The sequence below is a fragment of the Parasteatoda tepidariorum genome, chromosome 3 (genome assembly GCF_982258835.1).
Source record: "Parasteatoda tepidariorum strain Cologne lab strain chromosome 3, Ptep-v5.0, whole genome shotgun sequence".
NCBI lineage: Eukaryota > Metazoa > Arthropoda > Arachnida > Araneae > Theridiidae > Parasteatoda > Parasteatoda tepidariorum.
The window spans coordinates 61,513,964-61,538,764 of NC_141757.1; the positions used below are offsets into that span (position 1 = coordinate 61,513,964).

Below are 24,801 nucleotides of genomic sequence, written 5' to 3' on the forward strand. Positions count from 1 at the left end.
AGAGAATGTAGTAGTTGGCAGCCCTGCATACATATAATTGCAATGCATAAAAACCATCTGTATGATTAGGTAACTGAATATAAAATTTTAAAAGTTGATTTTTTTTATTATTATTATTGCGAAGAGGCTTCACTTACCATTTCTGGTGATAGATTCTTATTTATCTTTTTTCTGTTCTTAAAAGGCAATAGCTTTAATAAAAACAAACATTTTGCTCCCTTCCCCCTTATTTGTTACTTTTGACTCTAACTCAATCTCAAATTACAGGATGATCGAACAAACTTCTGGAGTTATAAAAAAGACATACAATCGAACAAACTTAATTTTATTATTATACATTGTTACTCAATGAATCCATTAAAATTTTTGTAATGAATCATGATATGGCAAAAGAATTTTTATTCATATTTTACCCAAATATTCTGACGGACTAATTGATAATCAAGAGTCTTATAATTTAATCTGAAAATAATCAAAAATTAAATGAAATAAGAAAATATTTAAAAAAAAACACCTAATTGCTTTCATTTTAATTTCAAGAAGCTATTGGATGTTTTGAATATGAAAAAATTGTCCATTATTTAAATAAATTTTTTAATGTTTTTTTTTATCCTCATGCTTTTTAACTTACCATTCTCTTAACTTGAATTTTTTCAATAAATAAATATAGTAGCTTTCTCTATTGTTGACTCTTGTTTGGTTTTAATTTAACCATCGAATTACTTTGCGAGTTAACAATTTAAAGGTAAGTTATTTTTCTTTTGAATAACGAAGTAAAGAAGATGTGTGGAAAGACTTTTTAGTATGCATGCTTATGTATCATTCTTTCATCATCCCTTTATTGCTTACTTTCTATTTATCATAATTATTATTTTGAACTCCATTAATGTGCATTAAAAATACTAATCTGATTTTTGCTTAGCTCTTAATATGCTATGGGTTGATATACCCCTTTTTTTCCGTTTAAAAAAATTAGTTATTTGAAAAAGGAAAAAAATTGCATCTTTAGAGTAATTTTCAAGCATATACATTCATATTATGAGTACATTTCTTTTGGCAAAGGTTTCCTTGTTTATTGTGGTACTTTGGTTCACTGCAATAATTCTTAAAATCAACTTTTTTAATGTTTTTACGTAAAAACTTTTTTTTCCAGGGCAACACAAAATATGTTTTAAAGGAAAACATTGCATTTCAAAAAATACACATATTAATTTTTTTTTTTTTTATTTTTTTTATTTTTTTTGTGAAAACACAATCTGGTTGGTGTTTATTTTTAGATTTTTTTTTCAACGCTTTCTTTCTGCTTTCTTTTATTTGGTTATATTTAGTATTACTTGGTGAGTTCTCACCTTCTGTTCTTTTTCATTCTTACCTGGATACATTGAATTTCTGATATTTTAATATTGATTACCAAAGAATGTTTTCAGTATCCTTGTCAAAAAAAAGTATACACACTGTGGAGTTCACAAATTAATATTTAAGTTCGAAGCAAAAATGTCCTCAGAATCTGTCAAATCTCATCTGAAGAAGGTGAGATGAAAAACATCTAAACCTGTTTGATGCCTGATGACACTTAGAGATGTTTCTTATAGCATTTCAACTCCTCTGTTTTTTCCTGAAATCAAACAAGTTTAGATGTTTTCAGTTTTCCCACAGTAGTAAAGTGTTAAGTTTTGATATAGTTTTTCCTTTTATTAAATATCACCCTATGGGTCCTTATGCAGGGCTTAAAATCCTCTGTTGATCTGAAGCCTTTAAAATTTACCTTAGATCACCATAAAATAATTATCAGTGATACCCTAGACTAGTAAGTAATGTTGTTATTGTCTTGTCTATATCATTGCTAAATATTTTCAAAAGTTCGAAGGATGAGTTTTGAGAACTCTGTCACCTAGGAACTGTATATGCCTTCTGCAGTTTACTGCCTTCTGGTGATTTGTAGAGTTTAAACAATGCAGCTCAAATAGCCAGGAAGTTAAAATGGTGTGCTGATGTTAATTGGATTTTAGGGCAATGTCTGCATATGGGGTAGTATCTTCATGCTCTTGAAGTGGCGTATTCAAAGTCTTGCTATCATGGATGATAGGCTTCTAGGACAGATAAGATCTGGAATAGAAGGTTTTTTAAAGGATTCCATGAAAAGTTTGCTCTTTGCAGAAATGACAATGGGGAAATGGATCATTACAACTCGCTTCTAGTGCTGATCTCAAGTCAGAAAATTATTAGTCTTTCTGTTGGGACTTCAGAATAGTCTAAGAAGAGTAATTGATTTAGGAAAATGATATGCAGTTTTGACTCTTTGATTTTTCTGTTTAATCTTTTAGATAGTGTTTTTTTTTTTTTTTTTTTCACGAAATAGTATAGCTCAACATGATTATGGCATTACATGATTAAAACATGTGTACTGACTAGTAATATCTTTTAATAAATGGTGCTTCGACTTGCTACTTAATTTCTACTCCTGTAATGTGTATACTTTTACTTCATTTTATTGACAATGATTCTATAAATACACATTGTAATGGAATGTAAGAAAGATAACATATGAGATCCAGACTATTTATTTGTCAAATCTAGGGAAATTGTAAAGCAAGAAAAAATAGTGTAGTGTTTCCCTCTGTCAAGGAGTGAGATAGTTAAGTGTTCATTTTCTGGTGGCCTGGATCAAACCTAGAATCTTTATGTCTGTAATTAGATTCTCGAATTGCATTATGAGTTATTTGCCCTGTGGCAGAATTTTTTCTGACTTTTTGCGACAAACCTAACTAGAACCAATATCTTTCTGCAAGATATTTTTATCGTTATAAATGTATGTGTAATGAATTTATAATAATGGATAAAATTCGTGTTTATGAAATAAGTCTACATGCATAGAATAAAACTGTGTAGATTTTTTTTTTTAATTTCATAATATAAGTTTACATTTCTTAATAAGTTTAAATTGTTTAAGTATAAATTTGCATAATCTTCGATAATAACGAAAAGTCATAAATGTATAGATCTGCAGACAAAAATGCTTACTAGAGCATAAATAAAGATTACCCAGAACCTGTAATAAGATAGAACTTATAGAAATAGTTAAGAATGGACAGAAAGATTAAATTTATAAAACAAGATAACTGAATTTGAAGTATCAGTTTAAAACAGTATCAAAATTAAATTATTAAAGCAGTTTAAAACAGTATGATTTAATGTTTCATTATAGTAGTTATATCAGGTACAGAAACAAATCAGGTGAAAAAATTAATATTGAAGTTGAGTAATCAAAATAATAAAATAGAATTGACTATAACCGAATTCTAAAAGCAAAAAAATTAAAGCGATGTTTGTTTCAATTTTTTCTACATCTCATTAATTTTATCTAATTAATTACAGTGAACTCTCACTTATGCACCGGTGTAAGGGGCCAAGAGAAAAAAGCGCATAAGTGAAAGAGGCGCATAAGTGAAAAACTTCAAAATTCTAAAACGCAACGTAAATTGCAGTGACAATATGAATAAATATGTTTCTGAAGATTAAATGTTAATATTTATACTGTTTTGGTATTTACTATAATTATACAAAGAAAAAATTTAACATACCTTAAGACAATTTATTTTCTTACAAAATAATCTTAATACATGTTTGTATTTGTTTTTGCCGACGTTATTCAAAAACAGTTTTTTCCAGTTCATATAAATGGGATAAGGGGGAGTTTCAGAAGGAAAATTAAATTGTAAATAGTCAGGAATAGTGTCTAAAGCTTTCAATACTGCTGTGTGATTTGGAGGAACTTTATCATCTCGTCACTATCATCTACCAAGTTCTCATCGTTCACAAGTATTAGTTAGATATAAATTAACAGTTCTTCACAACAAATTTGAGTTTTATGGGAGGGGATGAAACATCACATGATAAATTTCTATGAAAAGTACTTGACGTCATAATATGCTGCACAAAAAGTTCTTCAAATACTTTTGTCACTAAACAGATCACCTCCTTTTATTTACTCATAATGTCCATCTGATTGCAAGTAAGTGATCGCGGTCTCTTTCATCTTTCGTATTTCAGGTGTCTTTTTTTCTCTAGAAAACAGCATGGGAGTAAAACTAACCTCTGGACAAGAGGAATGGTCATTTTCTAAAAGATGAATGGGCTTTCATTGTTGGTGTAACAGATAAGACACCCTATTTAAAATTCTAGAAGGAATGTCTTTCCAGAAACAGCAAAAATGAAAAGGTCACAGGGGAAAGCAAATTCAATGGGATCTAACAACATATATTTCTTTTTATCTGTAACAAGGATGGCTTATTTGCTTCATTTTTAATTTAAAAAAAGTTTTTTTTTTAAACGAAAAAATATTTAAAGGATTAAAAAATTAAAATGTTAGCCTAAAATTTCGACGCACAATTGAAAAATTTATTTTTAGAGCGACGCATAAACGAAGGATGTTTATCATTATTTTCCTATCTAATGTACTGGGACCTATAAAAATTGTCGTATAAATGAAAAAGATGCATAAAAGAGGTGGTGCATAAGTGAGAGGTCACTGTATAGATTAATTAGATTCGATTAATATTGCACTGACTTATTGAAAGATTTTTTTTTTTTCAAAAAGGAGGTAAATAAAACTTTTTTCGTGATCAGATTAAGTTCAGAACAAAAAAATACACAGCGCTTGTGATTTCGCACTGTATTGTGTAAATATATAGCATTGATTTCACACGAAGTATGCAGAAGCTGTTTCCGACTCAATATGCTCAAGTCTACTCAACATCTCGAAACGAAATAGTCTTTATCAGTACTGAAACATCGGTATTAGAGCCATACTCATTGGATGCGATTTTTTTCGCATGCGTATGGAAACCTGTTTGAAAGTGTTTCACCAGTAAATATTTTCCACCAATCTGGTTTTCATTCGCATGCCAAAACATCGTAGATAGTGAGATATCTTTCAGGCTTTATTTCATTTATCGTTAGTTTGCAAGTGTTTTTTTTTTTTTTTTTAAATCGACGACTTAATTCAAAGGATATAGGCATTTTACCTTCAAATATATATATATATATATATATATATATATATATATATATATATATATATATATATATATATATATATATAGTTATTTTTTACTTTTTACCTTTGACTGCTTCTAAAATTTCTTGATTTGTTGGAAATGTTGTCTCATCCTTACTATCGATATCGCTACTAGTAAGAATATTTAATTCGAATCTAGAACGTTTATTTATTTATTTTTTCAATATTAGTAGCGTGGGAAGCTTCTTTTCCTGTCGCTTTCCAGAAAAAAAATCTCTGACATCGCTAGATGTTGTCGACTTCCATCTTATTTCTTCTTCGGAATGCCACCTTGAAAAATCAGTTTTCAAATTTGTTTTAATTGTTGTAGCTTCACAATTGCAACAAATAACCTTTTCGCTAGACATGATTTTTTTAAATAAAGAATCTTTTTACGCATGAAATTTTCCACATATGTTCAAAAAATATAAAATGCTCTGTTCTCATAAGAACAGAAGGGGAAAAAATTCTCCCCTTTTTATCCAGTAACTGTTTGTGTTGGAGATTAACGGAAAATTACGAGTGCTTTCTCCTTCAACGGTACGCTAGAAAAAAATATTTAAAACAATTCTGTAGAAAAAAAATTTTGCAGAACCATTATTGCTTCTGCAGAAATTTTGTTTCTGTAGAAATGTTTTTTTTTTTTGTTTTTTTTTTTTTTTTTTTTTTTTTTGGTAAAACAGCTTCTGTTTCTGCAGAATCTTTTTTGAGAACTTTAGTTTGTGGCAAACTAAAATTTTTTATTTCCCAAATAAAAAAAATCTCTCTGCAAGAATTCAGTCGCTTTCTGCGACAATGTCGCTGTGTCGCCGTGTTTCTGCCACGGGGGTTATTTGTATAATAACTTAAAATGCAACTTCTACAATATTTGAATATCTGAATATTTCAAGAGTTCACAATTTTTGGACAAGAAAAAAAAAAGGAAAACATTGTGTTATGAAACAAAAATATGAAAGTCACAGTTAACTATAATGTACACTAAAAAGGGATTATTTCATAATGTGTAATTCGTCATTAGAATCCAGTATCCAATTAAATTGTCTTACTAATCACTTTTCTGAATATTTGCTCATAGTTTTTTTTCCCTCTTCACCTTTTTAGATTACCTAGCAGAATGCATTCTGAATTATTTATGCATACTCTTATTTCATTTTATTTATTTATTTTTTAATTCCATTGGTAATAATAGAATGTTGTTATGAATGCATGGATTTATTTTATTATGCAGGCCAATGGCCAACAGCTCAGTGCCCTCCTCCTGGTTTTGTTGCACCTAATAGGTCCCCAGTCAACACCCCCTTCCAGCACATGCAAGTTAATCAGAGTGAGTTAGCTTACTTTTTTTAATCCCTTTCACAGTGTTTTCCTTTATCATCATTAGTTAATGTTTATAGATGTCACAAAAGTTAATTTAATTTCAGTCAATATTATTGCATGATATCAATAAAGTTTTATTCATTAATTTTGTCAAAAATTTTAGTCGTGTTTTTTTTTTTTTTTTTTTTTTTTTTTTTTTTCCTTAATTTTTTTGAATTTATGATTATTTTCAATAACAATCTTCTTAATTTGGTAACTAGAAAGGTAAGTCCTTCTATTAGTAAATTGATTCTATTTTTCTCATTGTTTTGCTCAATCCTTAGTATCATAAAAATTACATTGCAAAATTAAGTTTTTATATCATTGTGTTATAGTATGATTTCTACAAAGTGTGAGATGATTACATTGCTGCATATAGTGTATTAAACATTATTATAAATATTTCATCATCTGCAGTTCAAGATTTAAGTTTCAATACTTTTTAGTGCCCTTCTCGACTTATGTAAATTATGTTACTTAATGTTACGTATCATTTGAAATTAAGTTCATAAACATTTTAAAATTTTATCTTCCTCATATTTTTAAAAAAGGTATGCTTAAAACCACCAAAAAAATATCAATTTATTTTTCTTTGTATGTATTTAATATCTTGTATGCATTATAGTAAATTTTTTTAAATTATGCATCGTTACATTTTTTTTTCTGAAAAACATTTTTTTGAACCCATCATAACTATCTTATGTCTTACTTATTTGTCAATATTCATGAAATATAATACAGTATAAGTTATGCAATATATTATCATTAAAAAATATTTTTTTAAATGAATTTTGCTACATTTTTTTCATTTGTATTACATAAATAATTTTATGTGTTCAAACAAAATATGAAATGAATTAAAGATAATTAATGAGAAATTAATATAGTTATTGCTGGTCAAAAAATCCTAACTCTCTGAACCCCTGTGATACTTCCATGGAACTCTAGCGTTCTGCAGAATACCTTTTGAGAAATGCTTTTCTGAATAATACTAAACTAAATGACTATTAAATTAATCTGAATAAAATAAATAAATATTCTTAAAAAAATCTCCTTGAAAACAAAACTTAGTTCCTTTTTATGTAATATAAATTACTTTTCTAGCTACATTTATAGCCCCCAAGAGTATCCTGTGATTAATATTTTTTTTTTTCAGATTCTTCTATTTATTTTTGATTTTTATCATTATTATTTTTTTAAATTTTCCATTTAGACTTATTGCAACTTATTTCTTATTTTCAGAAATATGAGGGCCCGCAAACTCTCAAAAAGACTACTTGAAACTGGTGAAGATTTTGGAAAATGTCATTATTTACAAAAACGCTTGTTAAACATTAGTGCGATAGTTCATTTTCCCTTATAAATTTGCTCTAATATATACAAATAATTATATAAACAAATATATATATATATATGTACACAAAAAAAAATTATTAGACTCTTTTTTCCTTCATCTTTGTCTTCTGGATTTCTGGGAATTAAATGTTCATTTTCTTTTTTTCCCTCCTTGGAAAATCCTCTGTCAGCACCAAGGTTTCTCACTGAGAAAAAAAAATGTATTTATGTGATATAGGAGCATGTAATAAAGTTTGATGGAGTTTAGCTATATTTTTTTCAAATTATTGTCTTTTTCTGTTATATGAAATCATAATAAAAATATTTGAGCTAATTTTTATGAATCCCTATATTTATTTCTTACCTAGCTATAACAGTTCTGTACTCCATACTTCTATTAATTTTTTTTTTCAAATTGTTTGGGGTCAAGGTGATTTAAATAATTTAATATGTAGATAAATTTGGGAGATGAATTTTATTTACCTTTATGTAGTATATTGGTGCTCTAGCAGATAAAATACTTATTTGTATTAAACAAAGTATTTTAGAAAAGAGTTATGGCTCTACTCTGTTTGCACCACAGTTTTAGTTATATTCTTCAAAATTGTTTTAATTCTGTAGAAAAAGGAAATAATTACTAGAAAATAGTTTCAAAACAAAAGGGGGGGGAAAGGACGATATCTGATTTTAAAACAGTTTTTTAAATTACAGTATAAGTTGTTTACAAGACAACTTATTATTTAGTGTGTTACAACTAAACTACAAGATTTTGACTATTATATTGATTTTTTTAAGATATTTATTTTCTTATAAAAATAGATTTAAAGATTTCAAATTTTTATTTACTCTTTTAGAAAGTTTTTTAATTTTACACTGATTAATTAATAAGTAATGATTAAGCACTGTACTGATATCAAAAATTTTCTGTTTCACAATAATATTGTATAGCAATATTTTCTTAAGATTCAAAGTTCAGATAAAAGTTCATGAAGTAAAATACACCAGCTCCAACATTTTGAAAGAAAAATGTTTTAATGACATTGGTTATACAATAGTTAATGCTCCAAGTCAATGAAATAGAATATTGTGCTAATTTTTAAGGTTTAAAGGTTACAACACTTATCATTCTTTTTGCTGCATCTTGAATTTCTTTCACATTATCATTGAGAAGTGGTGTAAGCTGCAAGAAAATAACATTTAACTAATTATATCTGAAAACTATTATTTTACTGCGCTCTGTTTTTAAAATTGCTTTAGTGTAACTTTTATTTAGATTGAAAACACATTATTTTAGTACAGTTTGAAGTCGACTGGTTATTTCAATAAAATAATAAGCAAAGTTGACCTACTGTCATCTACTCTTGAATTTTCGTATTTATAATACATTTCTGATTGATGAAATAATAATTAAAATGTGACATTTCAGGAGAAGGGCATAATTAGCTAAAGCTGGTGACTTACCAATGAATCAGGCTCACTATCTAAACTTATAAATGTATACACTTAAAAGACTCTCGTATGGGAACCCCTCATCTTGGGAGAATGATTGAAAGTACTTTATTACGACTATCGGATATAGTTAGCATACGCGCTCGAAGGCTGATTGCATTAAGTCTATGGAGAGAGAAAAAACATGCTTAGCATTTAAAACAACTCATTAACGAAATAATGACGATGTTCATGAGCAAATCACAAACTGATAAACATTAACAAGTCAGTTTTGGCATTAGCAACAAAACACATGCAACCTGTCTGTTTATATAGATGGCTAGTTCGCATAAGACACCTTAGATTCAATAATTATAAAGTATGATTGACTTAAAAAACACGCAAATATGCGTAGTTGCTGCATTCGACTAACTGCGCAAACACCCAACAGGGTATAAACTAGGGTCCTAATTGTAAGCTGAAGTAATAATTTAGTTTGTAAAGTAAGTAGACAATCACATTGGATACGTCTATCGATGGAACTTTTCTAACTATCTAAGAATAATTTTACTACTATTGGAGTGCTAGACCATCTTGGGGATGATCAAATTTGTGCCTGTTAATGAGCTTCTAGTTATTTATGTGATTCCATGTTAAATTAATGTTCTTTCTGAAAATCATGTTCTCTTCTATACAATTAGTACTATAATTAAATTAACTTAGGAACTTATTCAGTTACAAACTAGAATGCTTACAATCTAATGTTAATATATCCATTGCAGTTCATAAAGTTTTCAAACTTTTAACAGTGCTTGGGTGTCTGAATCTATCTTGATCGATTCACCATAAGATAGGGACCTATCATCTTTATTAAATCCTCCGTGATGTTTCCCAGACCGTCGCCAATAGCCCATTGTGCAGCTCTAGTGCGACGCAAATTAACAACAACATCTTTATTAAATTGTTAATAAATTAATTTCGCATATCTATTCTAATCTTGTATTAGATCATTTGTGTATACACTTTCCAAGTGGCAAAAAAGAGTAACCAACTCATTTTGAAATGTTAAAATAACTCTGCAGTTAAATGGGATTGAAACAATCTGACATAGAAGACTGTACTTGCTAGTCAATCACAATAATGAATGACTGTATATTATACCTTCCTAATAGAAGTTTGCAAAATGAAAACTTATTCCTCACATGGGTTCTCTCTATTATCAGCAGATGGCAGTACATATAATAGAATATGAATGTAGTGATTTGCACTAATCTGAGCTACTACGGCGTCACGGGGGGGCTGCAATACTTCCGGTTTGTTGTTTTTTTAAGATACTGGGTGAAGATGTTTTGGAAATGCCATGTCCTCAGTTATAAAAATGTGTGGAAAATTATCATAATCACCAAATAACTTAAAATATTGTTTCACCACCGTGTCTTTAAAATAAATAAAAAATTAAGCACATGAAATAGCCTTAAATGGTTAACATACCATTGGGAGGCGATCAAGCAATATCTTTCTTCCAGGGGGAGCTTCACTTAAGGCTGTTAACACCTATTGAGGAAAGAAAGCGTAAATATGAAACTTATAATTTACTTTCTCTATAAATCTGTAAGGAAAAGCGGAGTACCTGTTTCGGAGTAATTTGTGATGCTTACAGAATGTACTACTTCCATTGACAATTCTTTCGTTTGTTATACATTTCGCTCTTCAACTCTACTTGACTGAGTAATAATATATTAAATGTTAATCGGTCGTTGTGTGGTTTATTGAAATATGCTGTGAAAATTATCCTTTAGTAAATAAGAAAAGCGAAAATAGACATATCTACAATTGTTAGTACATATGAGTGCCTATTTTGAATGAAATACAAAATTTTATTTAATTTGAAATGAAAATTTATCTTCCTTTTATATTAAACCATTGTACTAAATTTTTCTACACATTAAATTTGATAATACGAAAACCTTGCCTTAAAATATAAAAATTATTGTTTTACGTTAAGGTATTGCATGGACTTCAAGGAAAAATACTTAATAATACTCGTCTTTCAAGAAGAGAGAGCCTTTGGAAACTATTTCCATTAGGCTTGACTAGAATTAATTAAACAAAAATAAGACTAAACGTAGTTTGAATTAGCTACATTTTCACTTTAAACGACGCATAATTGATTTTGGTTCAAATTTTGTTGATTTAGAAACCAGGAAAGAGGTTCAGCCAGTGATTTCATGTAACCATCTCTGCTTGTTCCTTGGTGTGAGAAGAAGAAACGTGCTTCAAAACCGATATTTCTTTAGATTTATGACAAAGTTGTGGCGAATATTTACGTTAAAAGTTAATTTTACTACTTCACAAAATGAGAAGACGTCTAGTTATCCATTTCGCTACCAGCCAGAAACTCAAGTAGGGGCGCAAAAATACATTTTTTTATTAAAACTCATTTTGAAGTGGGTGACACGATTTTTCAATAAATAATGCACACATTTAGATAAAATTATCTACATATTGTACAAAGTATTCTTTTTATGAAACTTTATTTACAAAACAATGTTTAAATTTTACCAGAATCGGATTTTCCCAATTTTTGGTTTTAAATCTGTCATTCAAATCTAATCAATTCTATTAAGAATAAATGTGCAAAATTTCTATAAGAATACTTTACAAGGGGTATCCGAAATTCAGCTGTAAACGACTAAATATTTCTATTAAATATTGTTTAAGTATTATTCTTTCTTAATCTGAAAGTATATTAATAAATAAATTTTTCCATTATATCATGCATTTTTAAAAAAAAATAATTTTATTCAAAGCTCTAAAGCATATCTCATTGCCAAAATACTTGAAGAATTAAGCATTGACGGATGGTGTAAAATGCATTTTAAGTTGAGGAACTTAAAAAGACTTTTACCTTTATAGTATTCAGACGTATTTCTGCATTTCGAACTTTTAAGAATGGCAAAAGTTTTGCTATAGCACCTTTATTCAGAGACAAGAACTTCGCTGGGGTAGCGATTGCTATCCTATAAAAATAAAAATAAAATTTTTTTTCTAGAATTTCTGACTAGACTGTATTATGAGTATGAGGCACCATAAAGTCGGTTATTTATCTATTTATTGACAACACTATTGTTATTGTTTATTTCGTTAGGTTAAAAATTAATGGTACGTTTGGTATTTATTTAGATTCATTTCGTTAGGTTGTCTCAAGTGATTGTTAATGCAGTGTTTAATAGTTAATTATGCGTTAAGTATTTATTTAGACTAATTTTGTATTTTTATAGAAATAAAAACTTAGTTAAGAAGTAATTATTTGGATTTATTTTTGATCATTTGTAAAATGGATATAAAAATTTTAAACAAACATTTCTATGGGGCCGCATCAACACTTCCTAGATAAGAGAAGGCCTCATCACGGATCGATTAAGTAGTCTGACGTAACGAACATAAACTGCGCAGTGGAGGTTAAAAGAAAGATGCCACTACGTCCGGGCTACTAAGCTGTGCAGCGTGGGAGAATGCGAAAGATGTCATTTCGTTTGGACTAACTAAGGGACCGAATTTCTTGTTTATGGTAACCCGTACTGAGACCTTCTTTCTGAAGTCTAGAAGGTGTTGGCCGCGTACTGTCATACGAATTATTCGTGACGGAGCTTGCCTTTTCCGAACATTATATTATACAATACTCAAGTTAATAGCTCGAGAGGTGCATTAGGAAGTAGAACAGCATGTAATGAAGCGTTTGGGTGAGTTTTGCATCTTATCGCATGACAGAGATGGAAATAGTTTTAATACTTCTACTGCTTCTAGTTTTCATATTTATGCAGATTGCTGGAATACCCGAACTCATATTTTCTGTGGTTTGTGTGATTTTATGGCTGACAGGTAGATTTTAAGTTATTATTAAAATTCAATACATTAAGAACTTTGACAACAATGCGGACATTTCTTGAAAATAGTTAAAATTGAAATGAAAGTATTTCCGAATGAGCATCAAACAGTGGAAAAATTTGTTAAATTTATTGTTTAAAACAAATTAAGGTGTTAGGATTGGAGAAGGGGTTAGAGAATTAGAATGTTTAGTTGTTCTGTGCATTCGGTTTGGGTACCATTAAAGTGTAAATGTTGTACAATATAATTTTTGAATGTGACCAAGCTGGTAGGCAAAGGAGGTTAGTAAAGTTATATTCCTGAGAGAAATTATTTTTTATTTGAAAAATAACGACATACTTACATCATAAGAGCGGATAAGGCTTTTGCTTGAATCTTTTCGTCATTGCCATCAAGTAAATTTAATAAAAGAGGAAGAACACCTAAATCAAGAGCTTTATTTCTTCCCTTGGCATCTACACTAGAATCATAGATAAATTTTTATATATATACATATTATTGATTATTCATATTCTAACAATATACGCGTGTTGTTTTTTAAAGTGTTGAAAATAAATATTTTAATTACTCAATTATTTTTAATTGTTTCAAAATGACAAAGCGTTTGTCAGCAATGATTTAATTTTTTTTAAAGTAATCTAAAAGTTATGTTTGTAATATTTGCTTAAAAAAAGCATGTTAATTTGTTTAATTACTGTTAATTTAATACTTTTTACAAATTTACCGTTGGCAGGTTAATTTGTTGAACTTTTAACTTAACTATAACTTTTTAAATTGAGTTTTAATTAACATTAAAACTCAATTTAAAAAGTTAAGCGTGAACATTTAATCACAATTTAGAGATACATGTACAAAAAGAATTACGTTAATTCCTTGATTATCATTGCTGTTCTTTCCTTGATTCGAGAATTAGAAGACTTTAACCAAGGTATGATTGATTCCAAGCCTCCTGCAAGAAGCACTTTATCGGGATCCACAAGACAGCAAACATAGATGGTTTGCAATAGAAGCTCCTTTAAAAGTATAAGAAAAAAACTTGTTCAGATGTCAAGATTAACAAAACAAAATAATTTTAAAATAAAACTGAAAATTATGCGAATTGCATAAATGTTTGCTTTTGCATTATAAAAATAACTCTCTATTTTTATAATAATGATAATAATATTATTATCATTATTCACAAACCTTCAAAACTCTACTTAACAGTAATCAATAATAACTCAGTACAGTAAAGTTCCTTAATGTTAAGGGCCAATTAAAAAAGTTGCTAACACAGCAATTGCGAGTATAAAAGCTTAAAAGTCGTCAAAAGTTTTAACTGAAAAACGGTTAAGGTTGAAAAATAATTGGCATGAAATGTGACGGAGCTTAAATTTGTTTCTTCCAGAGAAAATTTAGAAATATGGCGATAGACAGCATTCTGAATCAAGAAATATTAATTAAAAAATATATATATATTGAAATCTTTCCGCCGGCGGGTGACACAACTTAAAAAAAAAAAAAAAAAGAAGAAGAAATTCTTAGCACCATCTGCCGAAAACTGTTTGAAACTAAAACTAGGAACTAAAGGAAAAATATTTATGTAATTCCACATTAATTTTCGGCAAAAATAATTTTTTCTAACCTGAACGGTTTTCTGTAATAAATTTTCGAAAATCATCAGTTTATAATTTACTACTAACTGTATTTTTACTAATTAAGAACTGTTACATTATATTTAATAACTGTTTGCGAAAATAACTAATTTTCCGAGTGTGAGCATCAATGATCTGTTATTTCATGCACTTACCAAATTTTCGCGAAGTCATATATATAATATCTTACAAGGGTGGAGGCTTTGATTACCAATACAAAATGCACTACTAGAGATATATGTAAACAAAACTGAAAATTTAACAAAGATAAAGATCTTGGATAGACCTTCTCCTCATGTATATTACATTCGAATATGATTATGTATATTATACCTCATTATGTATATTATATCTCATTATGTATATTTACATTAGAAATGAGCTTGGAATTACTTTTAAATGTCCAAATCTAAAGACTTTTTGGGGGGGGGACCTAAGCTTACCTGCGCCCAAAATTTAACAAATCAGATAAAGGCTAAAATTTTTAAACGATTTATGGCTGAAGTTGGGGGTTTAGAGAACTAGTTTTTCTATTTGATATTTAATTATTGAGAGTATTTATTTCCTTATTAGATGTTGAAAATACCTGCTTTCGGAAAATGACGTTGTGGTGTAACTACCACTACAAAAGTTTAACATCATTCACTAGTATATAAAGCATGCTAACTTGATTCTATCACGAGGTACCTTTTGATAGATGACGGTTGGCATGATCGATAACTCCGCCCCCCACATTGGTGACCTTCGACCGTGATTTGATCACGCAAGTAACGCCCACTTCGCAATCTCTTAACGGTTACGCCTACTTCGATGGATAGTCCACATTGAACAGTTGACTTGCTATTTGTGAATGCATTATTCATCTCCTGCGCTGTTGCTTCTCAGTCTCGTCTCGAACATTCACACATCGCCTACACTCTCAACGCCTGCATACTCTCGACTGCTAATGGCAACACAGGAGCGACTTCGACTGTGATGTTAATACACCTCACATTCAGCACTCAAAAAATCCGGTGACTCTCTCCCGGTCTTTCACAAGTACATCAACTAGTGAGATCTGTTCATCGAATCTTATCCCTGATAAAATTCTGGTGGGGGAGTACTGTGGTGTAACTACCACTACAAAAGTTTAACATCATTCACTAGTATATAAAGCATGCTAACTTGATTCTATCACGAGGTACCTTTTGATAGATGACGGTTGGCATGATCGATAACTCCGCCCCCCACAACGTTTTATATTTCCTTATTTTTTACATGGTCAGTAATTTTATTATTTTTTATACTTATACATAGATTTTTATGTATTTTATTTTGAAAGTCGTAAAAAAATATTATGAAATTTTTATAAAATTTTCATTCTAAAAACTTCTTTCAGCCAACGAGCCTATGCGCGGTACTCAGGGCTCTGGCTGTGTCATCTCTAGCATACATCTGGAAATGTGGTTTTCTTAGAAAACACTATGTAAATAAGCCCAAAGCTAACGGTTACCTAGAATTTAAAAATTTATTTACCAGAGTATCATCTTCTTCTTGCGGCACTTGGTTGAGAAGAATTGGTATAGCATCTGATCTAACTAATTCTTCGGCAGCTGGAATTAAGTTTTTATTGAAACACTTTGGAAATGTATACACTATAATGAACCAATCAACACCCCCTGAAAATTCTTCGTAACTCCACGACTAAACATCATTTATAATTAAGATGAATATCGATAAAATTAGATTTACCTAATATAATGTATCTTTCACGTCATCATTGAACGACGCATTAAAATGACCTGCACCTAACTTCATTTTGTCTGTGATTTTGGAAATTCACTCCCAAAATGTATGCAATTATAAATAAATGACAAAAAGCAGTTTTAATACTTTAAATTTTTTAGTCTCTGTCGGGGCCCTAAAAATATAGGGCTGCAGACTCTGAAGCTACACCCCCTACCTAATCCGACCATAATCAACTTTTTTGAGTGGTTTAGAAGCTTTTGAATTGATAAGGTAATATTTTAGTGATTGAATATATTCAAAACACAAAAATAAACTTCTTTTTTTTTATACTTCCAAAGCGTATTTATCAAAAGGCGGATTCATTTTTATGCGCTTTTAAAATAAATGTTGAAAATTACCCATTGGCGATAACGTCAGTCTCTGCAGTACAACATTAGCAGCATGTCGAACAGTTTTTTCATCGTCAACAATCAAACGTAAAACTTCTTTATAAAAATCCTGCTTCCCAAAAGTTCTACGACCAGCTGCTGTAGCTGAAATAAATTCAATTAATTTTAATGATGGAATTTATTTATCCCTTTGACGCAGAAGGTACACCGGTGCCCCTTGTATAAACATTTTTTTTTCTGACATTCTAATTACAAGCGAAAATATATTTCGCTGTTTTATAATTATAAAATGCAGTCTCATGGTTACTAAAAAAATCTGCTAAATTATCTGAATCATATTTTTACTAAAATATAAAATCCAAATAAATGAGATAGAAATTTTTTTTTTCATTCGTATTCAAAAATGTATCAATAATTGATTTTGTAAGTTAAAAAAATTTCAATCATGAAAAACTATATCTTATCTAAATATTTGCAAATAAGTGCAAATTTGAAAAATTATTGTTTGGAAGATTTTATCTTTAATGCAGAAAAGGACACCGGTGTTTCATGCTGTTTTTCATAACTATGAATTATTGAAATACTAAATTTAATATTTTTCTCTTATTTTGGCTTAAATTAATACAAAATAATGAAAAAAGTATGAAAATATGTTTAATAAAAATTCTGCGTCAAAACGTTTTTTATTATTTTTAGCAAAAGTCATTCGTGAATTGTTTGCATAAAACCATTATGTGATTTTATGTCTTGTTTACTTTTTATTACCCTAATTCATCTTCTCCCGATTTCAATTTTAATTTACAAAACTTACCAGCTACTGTAGCAAAACATCGAGCGGTCACTTCCCTAACTTTTACATCGTTATCTTCACTCGATTTTCTCAAATAAGGAACAACGCCTATAACAAGGAAGATTGGGTAGAATTACACCATTTTGGCATATTCATTGTGAAAATGCATATCTTTACTGTCTAGTCAATTGTAATTAAGTTAATATAGAACCTAAAACCTTATATTGGAATTCAAGAATTAGTTAGCAACAACTTCTTGAAAATATGTGTTGCATCTGACAAAGCTACAGTGTAAATATATTTTCCCAATTTTATTCATTTTTACCATTAAGAAGAGAAAAAAAATGAGGGGTGGTATACATATGCATTCTTTAGTCACACATTATGTAGGTCACAAGTGGCCACCGTAAACCATTGATTTTTTTATTCTAAGAAAGCGCAAAGAAAAAAAGAATCAACTCACAACCAAATCCTCTAGTTACAGTGGAATGTCAGCAGTTTTCAAAAAACATTTTTCCTAGTGATAGCAAAGTCAATGCGTTTACATTTTAATAAATTAGAATTAAAAGAATTTTGTGCACCACTACGCATGAAAAATTTAAACAAGTGTATCAAATGTTAGGTTTTATTTTATACCCGTCGTTGAACAGCCAATCCAATTCTGAGTTCACGACTATCAATGTTCAACTCCTTTGCAATTTTGAATCCCTCCCAGAAGACAAGGAAACTCTTGGATCAAGCATTGGGACAAACTAGCCTGGAGAATTTTTTAATGGAACTAATCTATATTTGTCTCTCATGGTCTCATCCAGGGCCTGATTACCGAAAAGGCACAGGAAGCAAGTGCTTCCCCTGTAAAATTCTAGGGGGGCCCCCAAACGACTGAAATTAAGGGCCCAATTTCTTATTTTTGAAAATGCACTAGTGACTTATAACTGCACTAGTGAACGTTCATTTTCTGTATTGAAAAGAATAAAAAATCGGTGGAGATCAACTCTTTCAAATAATAAATTAAGTAGTTTAGCCCTTTTGGGCAATAGAGAGAGATATTACAATTAGGTTACAATTTGCAGATATTATTATTGAAGATTTTGCGAATTTAACAGCGAGAAAAAAACAAATGTAATGGTAATAAACCTATGAATTTTCTTATTTTTTTTAAAATCTTTTTTCTCTATCATGTGGGCTCAAATTAATTTTACTCTGCTTTTTATTGTTGAACTAAACTCACAAGACTTTTAAATATCTATCAGTACGAAAAATATTTTTGTTTCATGTTTGAAAATTATTTGGTATGATTTTTCTGGTGCAGTAACAATAATTTATGCTGAATTAGAATTTTGTGTTGTTCTGCCGCTAGTAAACGAATTGGCGTAAAATAAGAGACTAATCTTGCAAAGAACCTTTCGTATAACAACAAGTAATTTTATAATTTAATTTATTAAAATATTTAAATTTCGTTAACATGTTTTTGTTACCATAAAGCACGTAAAGAAGGGTCCAACATGATTGCATAAGATCTCTGTATTCCTTTCTAAGGTTCTAATAGTTTTCACATGGTTCTTGTCTCTTTAAAATTTATTGTTTATGGGCGAAAAATATCAAAAATTTCTTTTGCTCAAGTTAGGGGGGCCCCAAAATCCTATTATGCTTCCCCTATTTTCAGAGGTTAATCGGGCCCTGGTCTCATCTCATGGCATCTCAAAGTATCTCATGGTCAGCCCGATGGCAAAAGGATTCTTACCCCTTGATCTGCATACCACTGTGGATATTTTATGTAAGATGTGGTCACTGTTAGCCGGGATAAGAATTCGTATCAACCAACCACCGCTGGAATTCAAACTTGCGGCACCTCATTGGGAGGCGAATGCTATATCTCCTAGGACACTGAAAAGGATAGATTGACAAATTGTGATTTTAAGTTTTGTTAGAAGGCTTATAAAAATTTAGTTTGTTTTCAAATTTTCTATTTTAGATCCCTATGTCTTGAAAAATTATTTCGCAAAAACCCCAAATGTTGAAGGGTATAGGTCTATTGTCGCAACATTAATTGCAAAAATGCGCATGAGTCTAAAAATAGTGGCAAGTATAAAGCTCCTACAAAGTATTTATTTTAAGATATTCGTTCAAGTTTCTCCATTTTAAAAAGTTCTTACTTTTTATTAAGAGGAAGGTACTAAACGGTAGAACTTTTAATCCCTGATTGTTATGATATTGAAAATTTCTTACTTGTCCTATCTTTAACGCATGTACAAATGAGTGCAAATCAAAAATACTCCTTTTTCTACATAAGGGCCCTTATAATGTGTAAATACTTTGTTCCATTGACTTTTAACTTTAATGAGGCGTTAAACTGAACTGTATTTTTGTTCATGTTGAACCATAGTCGATCCTTTCACTTTAGTTCGATATCGTATAATATAATCAAGTTTATAATTCCGATAATGTGGTTCAATTCGGCTTTCCATGTTATGGTTGTAGAAAATTTAAACGATGTTATGTTTTAAAATGCTTCAGCATTATTATATCTAACAGTGTATCATTGAATCTTTAAATTCACTTGATCATTTCCTCGTGTTAGGTAGGAAAAAAACATTTTCTAGAGTACCATGATTGAACTCTTATAACGCTTTCTAGAAAACGCCCTGGGAGTGCCTTGCTTTTTTAGACTTAAAACCCAGCAGACTTGCATACCACTCTCAGTGTTTTTCACTGTACAGGAAGGACTTTTAGTACGAGCAGTACATTTAGTAGTTTCGTGTTTGCACAAGTGTAGGACAGCTCAAGCATCGCCCGACAATATTGCAAACTGTATTTATTTTTAGTTGGACAAGGTTTTTCGAAAAATCTCTACTACTTTTAGATTTTCTGGGAGTTTATCGACTTTAAGAATTGTTTAATTAATTGAGTTAGATCTCTTGGGAATTAGAAACAACAGCTACAGGAAAAAAGGCTATGTAGGAGAAGCCTAGCTGAACAGCTAAGGGTTCCTTATGAGATTATTTTCATTAAAACCGTCCCGCATTTCTAAATGTCTACAGCAACAATATAATAAAAATAGTGATAATTTAATAAATACTTAAAAACTCTTTTGATGCGACTCTTTTTGGGTCAAAGACGAAATCGCATAGCGATTGTATAGCTTTTCTTTTCTCTATAGGATCTGGATCTTGCATTTTTCGAGCCTGCAAAGAAATAATTTTCTCCTTCTTAGCAACTATCAAGTATTTATTAACAATCCAAATCGGTGACATAATCGAAAATGAGTTTGGTTTAATAATGATTCTATTCTACGGTTATCATCGCCGATCTCAGTCAAAATTTATTAAAACTTTTCTATACCTCTTTTGTTAAAAAGTATCAAAACTGCCAACTTCTTCGGCTAAAACCCAAAGATTTTTCTCAATTATTTGAAGAGATAGTGAAATGCATACTTTAAAAAATATGAAATTATTTTAAAATGTGGACCACCCCGATAATTAAATAATTTGAAAATATACCTGAAAGACCCGATAGGCATGCTGTGATACTTTTAAGAGCTGGAAATTTTTTTAAAAACGTTTGCCGGGATAATTTATATTTCAATGCGATTTTAATTAGTTTGGAGAGCTTGAACTTCCGCGTTGGCTGGTTAGAAATATACTCTTGAGTGAGCAACGCTCAAATCAAACGCTCATATTTGTTTGAAATCATTCTTTCTTCAATGTCTCAAATAAACTGCAATGGTTAATAAGCTCACCCTCACATAAACAATTATGAATATTGAAGTTGGATATTGGCTACTATTGTGAATAGTCTGAATTTGAATATATATAACTGGTTGACTATGAGAGTGCTGAACACTTGATCGTTTTGAAAATGCCCGTTTCAAGAAAAATGAATTCTCAAAAATTTTTCAAGAAAAATTGATTTGCTTTAGGTAATTTAACATCAAAACTGATTATTTTGGCAACAAACAAATAAGTTGTCAATAAAATCACCGAAAAAAGTTACCATAAAGTTAGATTAAAATATGGTCTGAAATTCATTTATTTATTATTCATTAGCTTATGTTAAATTCTAAAAGAACATAATAAACGAAATTAAAAAATATGTGTTTAGAATGAAAATGAAAGATAATTACCATGACTGGCATTGCCCAGCGCCCAAAAGCTAAGTTATGCTTTTCTGGGTGTAAAACATGTCCACCTATGGCTGTAATTGGAGTTTTGGTTCTAACAAGTTCTTTAGCCATGATTTTATTTTATTTACTTATTTTTTTGTATTCATAAATTTTTGCACAATCAGGATACTGTTATAGCTAAAAATGCTTTATTGCGACGTTTGAAATGAAATTGTTTATTTTTTAAATTCTTATTTGGAAAAACTAGATCTTGGCTTAAGTAAATAACTCGAGATATGAAAAGAAGTTTGGATAATAGTCGGTTCAAAAATTTAAAATTTTGTTTCAAAATTTAGCGTTTTAAAATTTAGGTAAATAATTTATGCAAAATAAGTATTTCTGTTGGTGAAGTAATTGGTGCATAACCTTTGGCGTTTTTGTCATATACTTTTAGTAAAAAACAACAACTTTCTTAAATTAACTGAAAGAAACACATAAAAATATTGACTGTTTTGTAGTACGAAAGCTATTATGGATGGTGTTTTCAGTAGAAATGTAAACAATAACAATCTCGAGCTCGGCACCTACTCTAGTTCCGGTTAAAAAGTTTGCAGCTGCTTACTACACGTTATTCTGATAGGCGATGTTTTCAAACGGTTAATTTTGTTTTCAATAAAAGAAATAAATTAGATAATTTCTGAGCTCAAATTTGCCGTATTTCATAAGATATTAATGTTATTATGTAATTTTGGGGAGTTAGGAGTGAAAATTTGTTCTAGTTATTTTGTTATTTATGGATGGTGTTTTTTACACTAGGCTCGTTTACACTAGGATGGTGTTTTTTACTGCAAGCTCGGGACTGCCTAAATTTCCGGGTTACTGCTTCAGTTGTATTTTAAAGTCATTTGACATCTTTGTGTTTTGAGATTCTTGCAAACATTGTATTTGATTACTTATTACTTATGTTTACAATGCTAACAATACTTGTGTTTGCAATACTAAAAGTGTTAACAGAAACGTAAGATGGTGCACAGCTTGCAACACGAACAAACAGTAATAGACAAATGGAAAGAGGCCAAATCAAGACTGTCAAAAAAGCGAGTTATTCAAACTCTAGCAGCCATGTCACCTTTTTTAATAATAAATAACAAAATAACTAAAACACATTTTCACTCCAAACTCCCCAGAATTACATAATAACATTAATATCTTAAGAAAGACGGCAGATTTGAGCTCAGAAATTATCTAATTTATTTCTTTTATTGAAAACAAAATTATCCGTTTGAAAACATCGCCTATCAGAATAACATGTAGTAAGCAGCTGCAAACTTTTCAACCGGAACTAGAGTAGGTCCCGAGCTCGAGATTGTTATTGTTTACATTTCTATTGAAAACACCATCCATTATTAAAAAAAATGACATGGTTGCTAGATTTTGAGTAACTCGCTTTTTTGGCAGTCTTGATTTGGCCTCTTTCCATAAGTTTATTACTGTTTGTTCTTGTTGCAAGCTGTGCTTTTAGCATTGTAAACACAAGTATTGTTAGCATTGTAAACACAAGTAATAAGTAATCAAAGACATTGTTTGCAAGAATCTCAAAACACAACAATGCCAAATGGCATTAAAATACAACGGAAACAGTAACCCGGAAATTTAGTCGGTACCGAGCTTGCAGCGTTCTCTAGTATAGAAAACACCCATCCATATCCAAAATATATGGAAACGGTTGTAGAGTTCCCCGTCTACAAAAAAGCGAGATGTCCGTTGACTCCACCCCATACACATTTTTTTTCTCTTTTAGAAAGATAATTATCTATAGAGTATCTATTTTGTTTGTTTAAGAAAGTATTTTTACTAAAAATTACGTGTATAATGGAGTAAAAATGATGTAAAATCTATCTAGGAATATTTCATTGAAAAAATATTAGACTTGTTCTTTTTTCGCCAAGTTGGCGATTATCACGTGATGGTTTGTCATTCAGCTCTGGTTGGAGCAGGGCTCTGTTAGAAGCACATTCTATAAAATTCTGTAAATATGATTTCTCTCTTATGTTTATGTCCAAAAAAGTAATTTAGATAGTGTCCAAAATAATAATTTAGATTGTATCCATTATCTTCGTAAAATTCAGGAAACAGGGTTTTTGTTTTCATTAACAGGCTCCTTCCTTCCACCGAATCAACCAATAGTCGTTTGAGAAAAATAAGATGCTATTTTATTGGCTGGAGAAGTTTCTTTCTCTAGTGTCTTTTAGTCTACCTGGGTGAATGATGTTTTTTTTTATTATTGTTATTTAATTTACCTGGAGGTGCGTTTATTTCATATCTTTTATGGTGTACACGTAGTTGTTGCTATTTGAATACCGGGCGTAACTTTGGGATAATTTATATTTGTTATTGATTGATCAGATATTGTGTTTTAAATCAATTATTATTAGATTTCTTCATTTTATCCAATAAAAATGTGTAATTGTCAAATAGTAAACCGATCAGCATTCAACAGGTGAGTACTGAATTATTGATAACACAATATTTATTATCTGTCCCATATTATTTATAAATGACAGATACCATGAATGTTTTAAATCCGCAATTCGTTGTGAAAGTAAATAATTCTCTTTTCGTTATTTCATATTTGGGCTGTTTAAATAAGTTAGTAGCTTCTTGAAGAAAGCAATGACACAGTAGTTAAAAATGTTAACAAATGATTATATAGAAGTACAATAATTTTTAAATTATGATATTTAATATGCAATAATTTAACTTTCAGTTTGATATTATAGGTGTTATGCTACATGACTGATGTTTAATTAAGCAGTTTTAAGCTAGTTTATTTCTTTTAGATGAAATATCTATAATCCTGTTATTGTTTTTATATCTTTTTAAGAAATTTATGTGCAAAAGAAAGGTAACATGAATTGATGTTATAAAGTTATGTAGTGAATTGTAAAGAAGTTGTTAATATTTAATGAAAATTTTAAGAATTACAATTTTCTTTTATTTACTGATAATGAATAATGTAATAGTATAGAAAAGTTAATCCAGCCATAACATTAAGGTTTAACTGAGTGTTTTGAAAAAAAGGTAACTGATGTAGT

General features: G+C 29.7%; 3 protein-coding genes across 11 annotated transcripts in view; 2 read left to right on the forward strand and 1 right to left on the reverse strand.

Annotated features, from left to right (window-relative positions):
• Positions 1-8,081, forward strand: part of LOC107445000 (uncharacterized) — a 42,381-nt gene extending 34,300 nt beyond the window's left edge. For 4 of the 5 annotated variants that reach the window (XM_016059302.4, XM_016059305.4, XM_016059303.4 and 1 more), the window contains 2 exons: positions 6,285-6,380; positions 7,655-8,081. In XM_016059302.4, the coding sequence (XP_015914788.1) occupies positions 6,285-6,380; positions 7,655-7,662 (104 nt within the window). In that variant the 3' untranslated portion in view covers positions 7,663-8,081. The remainder of the gene's footprint in view (positions 1-6,284; positions 6,381-7,654) is intronic. The other variant, XM_016059304.4, reaches the window with a different exon arrangement.
• Positions 8,082-8,760: 679 nt separating this feature from the next.
• Positions 8,761-21,974, reverse strand: LOC107444996 (radial spoke head 14 homolog). 2 transcript variants are annotated; one of them, XM_071180235.2, is made up of 10 exons: positions 21,728-21,974; positions 20,684-20,789; positions 17,626-17,712; positions 16,824-16,958; positions 16,213-16,289; positions 13,928-14,076; positions 13,407-13,523; positions 12,084-12,195; positions 10,667-10,729; positions 8,761-8,927 (listed from the first exon to the last, which is right to left on the reverse strand). In XM_071180235.2, the coding sequence occupies exons 1-10, from the start codon at positions 21,836-21,838 to the stop codon at positions 8,844-8,846; spliced, it is 1,041 nt and encodes a 346-aa protein (XP_071036336.1). In that variant the 5' UTR covers positions 21,839-21,974; the 3' UTR covers positions 8,761-8,843. The 2 variants fall into 2 exon arrangements, with proteins under 2 accessions (XP_071036336.1, XP_015914779.1); XM_016059293.4 differs by lacking the exon at positions 17,626-17,712.
• Positions 21,975-23,921: 1,947 nt separating this feature from the next.
• Positions 23,922-24,801, forward strand: part of LOC107444999 (epidermal growth factor receptor kinase substrate 8) — a 78,842-nt gene continuing 77,962 nt past the window's right edge. For 2 of the 4 annotated variants that reach the window (XR_015432577.1, XM_016059298.4), the window contains exon 1: positions 23,947-24,206. The gene's annotated coding sequence lies outside the window, so the exon portion shown is untranslated. Of the gene's footprint in view, positions 24,207-24,801 lie in introns of all 4 variants that reach the window. The other 2 variants (XM_087159424.1, XM_071180248.2) reach the window with 2 other exon arrangements.